We start from the raw sequence: 12,680 nt of genomic DNA, 5'->3' as shown, positions 1-12,680 counted from the left end.
AAGGATTTGAATAGATGTTTTTCCAAAGCAGTTGTCTAAATGGCCAATAATTAGCCATCGAGGAGATGTGTGTGTCAAACCACAATGAGATACACTTCATCTCCATGAGGATGTTTATAATAAAAAAGACAGATAAGGTCAGAAGTCCTGAAGATGTGGAGAAGCTGGACTCCTCAGACATTGCTGGTGGTCAGGTGCTTCAGAACTGCCCGGCAAAAATAAACACAGATGTCCACACAAAAACTTGCCCACAGCTGTTTGCAGCAGCATGATTCAATAATAGCCAAATCACATAAACACCCCAAAATTTACATTAGTGGAGGAAGGAATACATACAATGTGGTATACTCATGCAGTGGAATGTTACCTGACAACTTAAAAAATGAAGTACTGATACATTCTACATGGAAGAACCTTAAAAACACCATAGCTAGAAGGCAGCCACAAAGACACATACTGTATAATTTCATTTATGGGAAATGTCCATAATAGGCAAATCTATGGTGGTAGAATGGATTAGTGATGCCTAAGGTTAGGATAGGGGTAGGGAGTGTGGCTGTGGAGTTACATTTTGGAAAATAAAAGTGTTCTAAAATTAATTGTGGCGATGAATCAATCAGTTATGAATACAAGACTCTGTAACTAAACTAAAAGCCCCTAAATGGTGCACCTTAAATGGCAGGTGTTAAGGCATATGAATTAACCTGTTTGTAGTAAGACAGACAGTAATGTTTGCATATTCACATATCTGTTGTACATGTGTCTACATGTAACCATCTCTATCCAAATTAAGCGAAACAGAAGTTTGTTCTGAGACTCCCCGCTGTCCTCTGTTATCCATGGACGGTCCTAGCCTTTTCCCCTTGCTTATCTGTAAATTCCACCCCAACAGGGAGAAACGGCTTCCTCCCACCCACTGTGCAGATTGCTGTCAACTTCATCCACATGGATCGCAGTATCAGAACTGCTCCTACACCACGTGAATGCCGTGTTCGACACCCCCATGGCAGACAGCTTATCCCAGGGAACTCAGTCCCCCAGTGGTTCCTCTGGCCTCAGCCTTTGGCCAGAGGCTTACAGATGCCAATCCTCTCCAAGATCACTCAACAGTGCCTGCCTCTTCAGCGAGATGCCTCTTCAGCGAGATGCCAGCACACACGCGTAGAGCAGTTGGGTTGTTTGTCACAGAAAGCATTCCCTCTTTGGACCCCGAGCTTCCTAAATGACTTTTTCAGATTTAGATATATTAGGGTAGACTGCTTTTTCTCTAAATTTCTATGGGTTTTGCAAAGGCATAATGTCATGTACCTGTTCTTGTTGCATCGTGAAGATGTCATCATGAAGATGGCATCATCACCCTGTAAACCCCCTGAGCTTCTTCCTGCTCCCCAGCCCCTGTGACCAGTGGTCACCTCACTGTCTCTTTAGCTGTACCCTTCGGATCGTGTCATTCATGGCATCAGAGTACGCCTCCTTTACCGATAAGTTTTCTCCATGTCCTTTTGAAACTGCATAGCTCATTTCTACTCATTTATGTGTTTGTTCTTTTATTTATTGTTCTTTCTGTGAATGTACAGCATTTTCGGCACTTCAGTTTTAGGCAGATATGAATAAAGCTCTATAAACATCTGTATGTGGCTTTTATATAAACATGAATGTAAGATTAGCTGAGTAAATACCTAGGAGTGCAATTCCTGCATCATAGGTTCAGACCGTGTTAGTTTTGTAGGAACCATACAACTCTCCTGAATTCCCACCAGCAAGGGCTGGGAATTCTTGCCAGTAAGAATCCTCCTTAGCATTTGGTATCGTCAACATTTTGGATTTTAGCCAATGTATTACATAATATTAGATAAGTTGTGTTATATTTATATTATATATTTTGTGTTATATAAATAATATTATATTAAATAATATTACTTCATTTTTAACCTGCAATCCCCTAATAACCAATGACGTTGAGCACCTCTCCATATGCTTTCTTGCTGATTATATACTTTTGATGAAGTGTTTGCTCAAATCTCTTGGCATTTTAAAAATTGTTTACTTTCTTGCTGAATGTTGAGTTTCCTGCTTATTTTGGAAACACATCTTTATTGGATATGTGTTTCACAAATGCTTTCTTTCAATCAGTGACTTTTCATTTTCTTAACAGTATCTTCCTCAAAGCAGAAGTTTTTAATTTTAATATTTCCTAATATCAAATATTTTTCTTTTGATGTTCCCTGGTGCCTCGGCCGTTTAAGGGTCCAACATTGTCACTGCTGTGTTGCAGGTTCAGTCCCTGGCCCGGGAACTTCCTCATGCTGTGAGTGAGGCCAGAATGTTTTCTTCTTATGAACCATGGCTTTTGATATTCTTTCTGAAAGCTCATCACCAAACCCAGAATTGTAGAGGTCTTCTGTGTTTTCTTCTAGAAATTTTATATAACATTGTGAGTATGTTTAGGTATATGATTCCTTGTAGGTTGTTTTTGTGAAAGGATGGCATCCATGTCCTCTTGATTTCGTTCTTTGCTCCTTTTCTTTTTTGGTTATGGAAAAGACTGTCCTTTTCCCATTGAATTGCCTTTGTCCCTTTGTCAAAAACCAGTCTATTTATTTTTTGGTTCTATTTCTGGGCTTGTTGTTCCATCCTGTTGATCTGTATGTTTAGTCTTCAAAAAAGCAGCGTGGTCAGCATGGCTGTCATTAGTAAGTCTACAAATAACAAATGCTGGAGGGGGTGTGGAGAAGAGCGAAGCCCCCTACACTGTTGGTGGGAATATAAACTGGTGCAGCCACTATGGAGAACAGTGTTGAGGTTCCTCAGAAAACTAAATATAGAATTACCATGTGATCCGGCAATCCCACTCCTGGAATATATCTGGACAAAACTACAACTCAAAAAAACACATGCATGGAGTTTCCGTCATGGCTCAGTGGAAACAAATCTGACTAGCATCCCTGAGGACTCAGGTTTGATCCCTGGCCTTACTCAGTGGGTTGAGGATCTGGCATTGCTGTGAGCTGTGGTGTAGGTTGCAGATGTGCTCAGATCCCACATTTCTGTGGCTGTGTTGTAGGCCAGTGGCTACAGCTCTGATTCACCCCCTAGCCTGGGATCCTCCATATGCAGTGGGTGCAGCCCTAAAAAGACAAAAAAAAAAAAAAAGATACATGCACCCCTATGTTCACTGCAGCATTATTCACGTTAGCCAGGACATGGAAGTAACCAAAATGTCCGTCAACAGAGGAGTGGATAGAGAAGATGTGGTGCATCAAATGGAATATTACTCAGAAGTTAAAAAGAATGAGATATTGTTATTTGCAGGAACTAGAGATTATCATACTAAGTGAAGTAAGTCAAAAAGAGAAAGACAAATACCACATGATATCACTTATATGTGAAATCTAAAATATGGCACAGATGAACCTGTCTATAGAACAGAAACAGACTCACATGGAGAACAGACTTGTGGCTGCCAAAGGGGAGGGGGGATGCGTGGGATGGATGGGGAGTTTGGTGTTCATAAATGCAAACTCTTACATTTAAAATCAATGAGCAAATGAGCCAGAAAGACAAAGACAAATACCATATGATATCACTTATAACTGGAATCTAATATCCAGCACAAATGAACATCTCCTCAGAAAAGAAAATCATGGACTTGGAGAAAAGACTTGTGGCTGCCTGATGGGAGGGGGAGGGGGTGGGAGGGATGGGGAGCTTGGGATTATCAGACACAATTTAGAATAGATTTACAAGGAGATCCTGCTGAGTAGCATTTAGAACTTCATCTAGATACTCATGTTGCAACAGAACAAAGGGTGGGGAAAAAATGTAATTGTAATGTATACATGTAAGGATAACTTGATTCCCTTGCTGTACAGTGGGGGAAAAAAAAACTGTTAATCTAATACATATAAAAAAAAAATCAATGAGCAATGAGGTCCTGCTGTACAGCACAGGGAACTATATCCAGTCTCTTGTGACAGAGTATGATGAAAGATAGAAAAAGAATGTATATGTATGTGTGTCTGTGTGTGTGAGACTGGGTCACTTTGCTGTACAGCAGAAATTGGCACAACATTGTAAATCAGCTACACTTTAAACCGTTAAAATAAAAGCTGCGCTGTTTTGATTCCTGTCACTTTACATTTGGGGCTGTCTGCTTCAGCTCTGTGTTGGATGTTATGGCTCATCTCCCTAAGACCTGAGAACAGCTTGTTGATATGCATGGACAGCTTTCTGGTATCTTTTTTAGGATTGTATTGATTCCATAGATCAAGTCTGGAGGAATCGATATCTTGAAAATATTGGGTCCCCTAATCCATGAAAATGAGTATCTCTCTCTGTTTATCTTGATCATCTTTGATTTCTTTCCTGAGCTTTGTAGTTTTTTTTTTTACATAGAAAACTTTACTTATCTTGTTATATTTATATCAAAGTATTCCCTTTTTAGTGGGCTGTTGTAAATGGTATTGTGATTTTAGTTTCACCTTGCAATCATCATGGCGGATATACGGCAATGTAGCTGACTTTTGTATATTAATCTTGTCTCCTATGACCTTGCTATACTTACCTACTAGCTCCATGAGATATTTGTTGATTTGGGGGGATTTTCTACCCAAAGAATGAGACAGTTTTCTTTCCTCTCCTCTCACCCGTACACTTTGATTTCATATTGTTGCTGTGCTGCGCAGGCTATGATGTCAAGTGCAAAGTTGAATGGCTGTTGTGTGGGTCCTGCTTGCCTGCTCACTAGCTTGTGGGGAGAAAATTGTCTCTTACAATTCCTTCCCTCTCTGCTACTTGGCACCCTGCATTTTCAGTATCTTTGTTTCTTTCACCTAAATTTCCATCTCGTCTCAGCCTTGTGTGCTAGAAAAGATAGTGGGAATGAGAGAAACTTTAATTTCAAACAGGCTTGGATCTTGGTCCAGTGACTTTAACTTATTTGCATTTTAGTTTTCTCATCGAAATTGAGACAATATTGCCTACGCCAGTGGGCTGTTGTGATTGATTACGTGTGCGAAGTGAAAATGTTTGCAAAATAGACTCCTTATTCATTAAGTAAATGATTATCTCACTTTCATTAAGGCTCGATGCTGAATTTTAGGATAGAACCATGAACAAGACATAGACTCAGGCAACTGTAGTGGAGAAAACCTGTCAAGGTCTCAGTGTATTTGAGTAAACATCTGTGAGTGCTAGGAGACCCACAACTGCACACAGTAGATTTTTGGTAATTAGAAACTGCCATCTGATTATCACTCCTTCCTGAAGTTTATTTACCCTTCCTGAATTGTCAGAAAGAGCTCATGGAGTCCGCCTCTCGTTCCCTGCGTGTCTTCTTAGTTTCCGTCACACAGATCAGAACCGTGCTCCATTTGGTCGTCTTTCTGGTTTCTGCCTTGTTCTCATGCCTTCCTCCTCTTTTTACAACGTACCCCAAAAAGGTCTATTTTCCTGGGTGTATAAGAGCAGCGTGTTTTGTTTGGTAAAGTCTCTGTGCTGGTTCCCGTCCGGTTTGCAGGAGACACAGAGAGTCTGTCAAACGTAATGCTCGAGCGGGCAAGGGTAACAATGGTGCTTTTCTATAAAGCAAGTTAAATACTTAAGTCTATTTCATTACATGAATGTCGATAATTTAGGAGCATGGCACAACTTTATACAGCCCCAAACTAAGCTCCATCCTTTCATTTTGTAAGAAATAGGAAGACAGAAGAAAGGCTTTTCCCGTGTATGAATTATGGGGGCACCTGTTTCGATTTTGTGTTTAAAAAAACAAAATAACTGGTTATGCCTTGGTTTCCCAAAGGATGGTGCCTTGTTACTAGGCAACATCTTTATGAAACTTGAGCTGTGTTCACTAGATACAGCTCCTGATCAGCTTCCAGATACTCTGATTGATGAGGTGAGCGGCTGAGACAATTCATTACCATCACCTCTTGTTCCCGTGATTTGGGCGGGAGGGGTGCCCATGTGAGGAGTTGGGGAGGGGCTGCAGGATGCCGCTGCACAGTCGTGCCCAGACCCTCTGAGAGCAGCCCTTTGCCTGCCCACACCTCCTGCCACCCGCAGGCACCGATGTAAAATTTTGGCTTAAAACACTATGTGTCTTGCCCATCTCTCCTGCTTTCTCACGAGTCAGCTAACGAAGCAGCACACCTAGAGGTGCTACTGGGCTTCGAGAGCAGGTGTGTGCCCGCGTGTTTAAAAACATCAGAATAAGTGCTGCTTCTGAGATTTTCCAGCAGGTTCTGCTGACTCTCGAGTCTCTCCAAACTCCTGTCTACATCAGCGATTTTATGTGAGATTTGGAACACGTTCTAATTTTTTTCCACCAAAGACTGGAAGGCAGTCTTGTCATGCATGAATAACGGCACCGCATAGGCCTTTGATAACCCTGTGTGCTTGCTGGTCCTTCAGCACACACACCACTGCTCGGTAGAGTTTGCTCAACAAACTGCCCTGGTGGCTAACGATTGCTGTTCAAGATAGTCCAGAAATGCTCAGTGATGCTGTTTGCTATTTAAAATGCATTTGCTGGAGTTCTTGTTGTGGCTCAGTGGAAACAAATCTGACTAGTATCTATGAGGATGCGGGTTCTATCCCTGGCCTCGCTCAATGGGTTAAGGATCCGGCATTGCTGTGAGCTGTGGTGTAGGTCGAAGACGCGGTTCGGATCTGGTATTGCTGTGGCTGTGGTATAGGCTGGCAGCTGCAGCTCCAATTCAACCCCTAGCCTGGGAACCTCCATATACTACATGTGTGTGGCCCCAAAAAAAACAAAACAACAAAAAGAAAATTGGTAATTCCATTACCAGTATCTATTAATTATAAAATTCACTCTTCTTTCAAACAAGCAACCACTGTGAACCTGGTTTCTTTAGCGTTTCTGCCCCTGACAGACACATGGAGCTGTTAGGGGCTGAACCATGGCAGCCTCCCCAGCCCAGTTTCCAAGCCTCCACAAACAATATGACTGCTAGTGATGGAGATAAGACTTTGGTTGGCAAAGAAAATATTGACCATGGATGTTTAATTATTTTTCTGTAACCAAAATCTCGTCATTTCTTAGACAACGAGAATACATAATGTGAGAATAAGAAGAGATTCTAAAGTTAAGATTTCAAACTGTGTGCAAAAAAATCATTGAAAGAATTTAAATTTTGAGAGTTTAGCAGTTTAATAAACCACAGTCTCTTTTATCTTGACCAATAAATTGTTAGCTTTTGATTTAAAAATTCCAGAATACTCTGTTTATTGCAAGGTTTGGAGCCTCTGTGCTGTGTCACAAAATGCCTTTTTAAAGAGTGGAAACAAAACGCAGAAGAGGAAAACGATGTGTAAATATAGTATCAGAAAACACTAACCACTTTGAAAATCTGTCTTTCAGGAAAGAACGGTGACCATTAGGAGACAAGCTGTAGGAGGATTCGGATTAAGCATAAAGGTAGCCCACCTCTCCTGTCTGCATTTACAGAGGCTGTGCTGGCATGCCTGCATCTCTGAGCACTTTCCTTCTTTTCCTGGGTGATAATTAGACAAGAATGGCTATAACAAACTCTTCAACATTTGGCTTGAGATGTAGGCTAGACAGGCTCTCACAATCTTGGCCACCTTTTGATTCAGAGATTTTAGAAAAGTATTTGGGAAACTTTTCTTACCTGGAATTGAGTATAACTCATTAGTTTTCTTCATCTAGTTTCGTTCACATAACAAACATGGTCTTGTAGTTGGCACATATCTCAGCCAGACAGAGCGGAAGTGTTGACCTCTTGGGGAAAGGAGCCAGAACAGGCTTTACGGCCTGATAGTCAATTAAGTATGAGTTATATCTATTCATTGTTTTCTTTTGTACAGTTTTCTTTTTTTATTTAAAAAATAAGTAAAATCTTGTGCTCCAGTGCCAAATATATAGGATAGACTTAAACTTTTAGCATCTGAATTATTTAAAAAATTGGCCTTATCTGTTCTTTTCCAGTTACTGTTCAGTTTTAAAGAGCTATTCTTTCTGTACATCACTGACCACTGAAGAGGTACCATATCCAGAATTTAGCATCATTGAAACAAAATATACATTTTAAAAGGATGGAAAACTATGTAAACTTTGAAAAAAATTAGCTCAGTGATTTTTAAGTACCCTTTAGAAATCTACATCTCTTCAGAGATCCATAGAATCAACTTTACCATGAGCCTTAGGCAGGCATTTTGCCTAATTCGTAGGGTGAAAAGCATACACATTGGCTGTACATTTCATGCAATTTTAGCACAGCTCAGAGGACATATGCTTGGAAAGTGGAGCTCTGTGTTGGATGACTGTCTGCTCTGGCGACGTTGAGAAAATGACTCAGAAAACTGATGCATGTGGAAAAGCACAGTCTTGATCAAGCGATGAGACTATTACTATATAAGATGTTAGCTTTAAGATGCAGTTTTTACTTCAGTTTATCATCAACTGAGGCCAAAGAGATACGGAGGTCAAATTGTGGGGTGTGGAAATGATGCTGTGGGAAGAAATCAAAAAACAGGCTTTCTTGTTTTGTTTTTCCATGTTGAGATGGCATGAAGGATTTAAAGGTACCACTGAAGATAGTAAATGTCCATCCAGAGAGACCAGAGCTTAGTGTGAATAAAATACACTCATGAAGTCAGTGTCATTTGCCGTAAGCACTGACTCTGTGGCCCATAGCAGAGCTGTATTAATTCTCTGCAGGCCGAAGATATTCTTTTCTTTGTGTTCTATTTCCATTTATAGTCAAACTCAATACTACAGTGGTATTTATTTTTACAAAATACCACATTTTTAACCAAGACAGTTTTTAAAATGTTACGAATTTTGCCAAATAAATCATTTCACTTTAATATTTTTATTATTTCAATCCAAACAAACTCTTAGACATGTCATAGAGTTATTTTCCAAATCAATTAAGTGTGTATATTCCATTTGAAATACTGGCCACAGAAGTAATATTTGAATTGTGATTGGTGCCATATAGTAGGAGGTTTGACAAAAAAGAAAATATTTTATAGTTCTTATGACACACAAACTAACCAGAAATAAAAACACTGACTTTTTATTTAGAACATTATCCATGCATTCTGAGGACTCTCCTTTCAGTTTTCCATTTTGTTTTCCTCAATAATTGTCTCTGATCTTTGCTTTTCTATTTTTTAAACTCTTTCATTCTGTCAGTGTATTTAAAAAATGTGATTATTTATTTATCATCCATGCATTTATTTATTTTAAATATCAACATTATTATACAAATCCTTTTTCCCTTGACCCTGTTATATGTAAGTTGGATAAACTACTGTTTATCTATTTGCACTATTTTCTTTAGACCTGAGAATTAATATACGTATGAGGAACAGTTTAGGATAGAAGTCTGGCCTAAATGCCCAATTAGTATCTTGATGTTGACGGGTAATCTATTATCCATTGATTTAGCAAACCTGGTGCAAAGAGGTGGATTGGGGGCACTAAGAATACCAGCCCCTGCGTCTCTAGGAGCTCTTCCTCCCCCAGCCCCACCATGACCTCGGAACAGAAGGAAGGCACCTGCCTTCCGTCCAGAGCCTCGCCTGAGCCACCCGTGGGGTTTGTGCACAGTGCTCGTGCCACCCTGGGCGGCCACCTTCACTCTGCTGTTGCTTCACAGAGCCACTGCCACATCCGCTGGAACTGGGGTGTTTTCTGACAAATCTTTGCTGTTCTCACTGCCTGTTACCATTACCCAGTCTTCTTCCTTGATGAAAACATCCCTCGGAAGTCACAAGCTCGGGTGTTCTGTCCCTTGTGTTGGTTTCTGCTTTTGTTTGCCCCTCAGTGAAATGTCAAGCTCCTCTATTTACAATTTTAGATTTCAGAAAAATCATCCTCCGAAAACTGGGCAAAATAATCACTAAACTTTCCGGTTATAACCACCTGTTTCTGTGGGTCTCAGACTGAAGGTGCTCTCCAGCGGCCCTCAGAGTCCTGCAGCCACCTGGTGTCCATCCTTGTTTTCCTGCAGGATGCCCGGCTCACCTTGGTCTTGGACGTGGCCTCTGGTTCTCGTCCATCTGTTCCCATGCGTTGTCTGGCCCCCTTGTCTGGACCTTCTGATACTATTTCTTATAAAAGCACATTCTGTTTTCTTTGGTCTTTAGTGACCAGAAAGCAAATAACTATCATTATGCTTCTACAGGCAATGAGATTAAGCCTTAAGAGGTGAAGTAATTTACTCATTTGTCCTAACAGGCAGAGCTGGGCCTCACCCTGCGTTAAAGCCGATGACACAGTCCTTACTCCTAATAAATATGCTCTGTTACTGTAAAACCTGCACAAAATTATCTTTAAACTCTGCTTTTGGAACACAAATGTTTCCTCTCTAAGTTATTCACATTCTAGCTTATTTAAAACCAAAAGAAATGGATTGAAATGACCAGCATCAAGCAAGTTCTTCATATCAAGAGCTGCATATTGATTGTTTAGAATTTGCTGAATCAGCACACACATCTGTAGTAGTTGTCATAAATGTCTCTATTTCAATTGATCGGTGATTGGAGGGCAGAGGCCTTTCCGTACCCAGCGTTGCATAGGCTCACGCACATTTGCACACATCTCATTCTGCCCTTTCTCACGAGGGCCTGATTCTTCTCTTTCCACCAGAGTCGACCCCAATACATACGGTCCTGCCACAAAAACAGGAGGGCACAGACAGGTCATGAAGCTTAGTTAGAAGGGTATGCATTAGTTCCAGGAATCCTGTTAAAAACACTGATTAATTATCGGTTGAAGGATGATTTTCTAAGTTAAATAGCTCATGGAGACACAATTCCCATAGCCTGCAGTGAATCCAGATGAAGTGTACAATTCAGTAGTTGTTATTGTGTCCACAGATGTGTGCAACCACCCGTACAGTCAGTTTTAGAAGATTCCCATCACCCAAAGGAAAAAACCCACATCCTCAGCCTTCACCCCACTACCCCTGGTCCCCATCTGCTCCAGGAAACCGGAAGTGCCCTTTGGTCTCTGCGGCATCCCCTGTGTTGGACTTCTGTGTGAAGGCAGTGGTAGATTGTGTAGGAGAGGGCATCGATGGTCCGAGAGCAGGGAAACATGGCACTCAGATGCACAGGGCATGTGTCCCTGTTCTCTTGGAGGCCAGTCTTTATTTGCCTCCCTGACACCTGTCACCCAGGCGCAGAACCTGAATTGCTCTGCTGTTGTTATCTGCTGGCCAGCAGTTCCCTCGCTCTCTGTGGATGTGTCACGTTGGTGTCCACGTCTTTTTCTTCCCAGAGCTGAGACTCTGATGGATCGATTGATTGCAATGAAAATACTGAATTGAAATGATTTATTTGGCAAGATTCCCAGTGTTATGAAAAACATTCTGGCTTTGATTTAGAGGAAAAATTTCACAGTTATACTGGCAAAATCACTGTATAGAGTCATGCTCCAAAGGCTTTAGATGGGACTTTATATCCTGGTTCCTATAAAACCAGCTATAAAATTAATTATACTTTGTCAGAAGGCCATCTCAAAACTGGATGGGGTACATGTTAGTATTTTTCAGGATGCACACTAGAATGCTGCTGCCTCACATTTGCTACTCTTGATTCACTCTGGAACTACAGAGCTCAAACAAGCTGCTCATTCTCTAAACCGTGGCCACAAGCCGTTCTCCCTGGAGGGCCTCAGGAGAATTGGGGAGAAGGTGGGGAAGGAAACCTGCCCAGACCTCAGGGCAGGGAAAGGTGCTACAGGGAAAGGTGACATTGGTCCAAGGGTCATGTGGAGAAACATCCATCTCAGCCACGGTCCCGGGCAGGTGCGGTAAGCACCCCGAGTAGGGGAGGCTGGCGGGGGGCTCGGGCTGAAAGCCTGAGTACGGGCAGGAGTTTATCCCACATTAATGGTAAGGAAAGAAGCCTTCTGGGGGGAAGGGACAGTATGTGGGGACGTCCCTTAGTGCTCGGACCGACAGGCGTCCAGGATGAAGTAGCATGGGGGCCGAGGCCACGTGGCAGGTGCCGTGAGGACTGACTTTGGTCCCACGTGTACAGGAGGCCTATCATCTGTTTTCAACAGGATGAGTCACGTTATTTGATTCCTGTCTGGAAAACTTTGAATTTTCCCGTTTAGGTTTAGAACTAAATCTAATTATCTTTAATAGAGCCGGACTGTCCTCACACTTTATTCAATAAATGAGGCACTGTGATTTTAAGTTCCAATTTTCTCTCCTGAGTGTTGTCTTCAATTTTTCTCTCTAATTGATTAATACAGTGATTTTCTTAAATCAGCTTAAAAATTCTCTCAGAGCTCCAAATGTCTGATTTAAAAAAAAATTTAAAAACCCATTTGGATTCAAAACCATTCAAATTTCAGAAGAAATTTTATACATTAAAGAAAAAAGCTGACAAAGCAGAGCTTGCTTCCCTCTTATTATTAAACGTGGTGATCTGTCTCCGGTGCCGGGGGAAGAAGGGACAGAGCTGACACAGAAAATGGAGGTGTCCACAGCCTTCTCTCCAGACCAACCCTGGAAGGGCTTTGCATGGCTTACCGTGGAAACTTCCTTAAAACACTGAGCACTAAGAAAATCTTTGGTCTCCGTGGTGCACAGAGAGAACACTGAGGAGCAAAACCAGCTGAAGGGAATGCTCCGATGACAGCCACCAGACTAGGATGACAGAAACGGTGTTCT

General features: G+C 41.4%; 1 protein-coding gene across 6 annotated transcripts in view; it reads left to right on the top strand.

The window, feature by feature from the left end:
• Positions 1 to 12,680, top strand: part of SNTG1 (syntrophin gamma 1) — a 452,524-nt gene that overhangs the window by 316,044 nt on the left and 123,800 nt on the right. For all 6 annotated transcript variants that reach the window (XM_047783939.1, XM_047783941.1, XM_047783938.1 and 3 more), the window contains one exon: positions 7,385 to 7,441. In XM_047783939.1, the coding sequence (XP_047639895.1) occupies positions 7,385 to 7,441 (57 nt within the window). The remainder of the gene's footprint in view (positions 1 to 7,384; positions 7,442 to 12,680) is intronic.

This window comes from Phacochoerus africanus, chromosome 6 (genome assembly GCF_016906955.1).
Source record: "Phacochoerus africanus isolate WHEZ1 chromosome 6, ROS_Pafr_v1, whole genome shotgun sequence".
Lineage (NCBI taxonomy): Eukaryota > Metazoa > Chordata > Mammalia > Artiodactyla > Suidae > Phacochoerus > Phacochoerus africanus.
The sequence above is the reverse complement of the archived record's forward strand: the minus strand, read 5'-3'. Positions and strand labels throughout refer to the sequence as shown.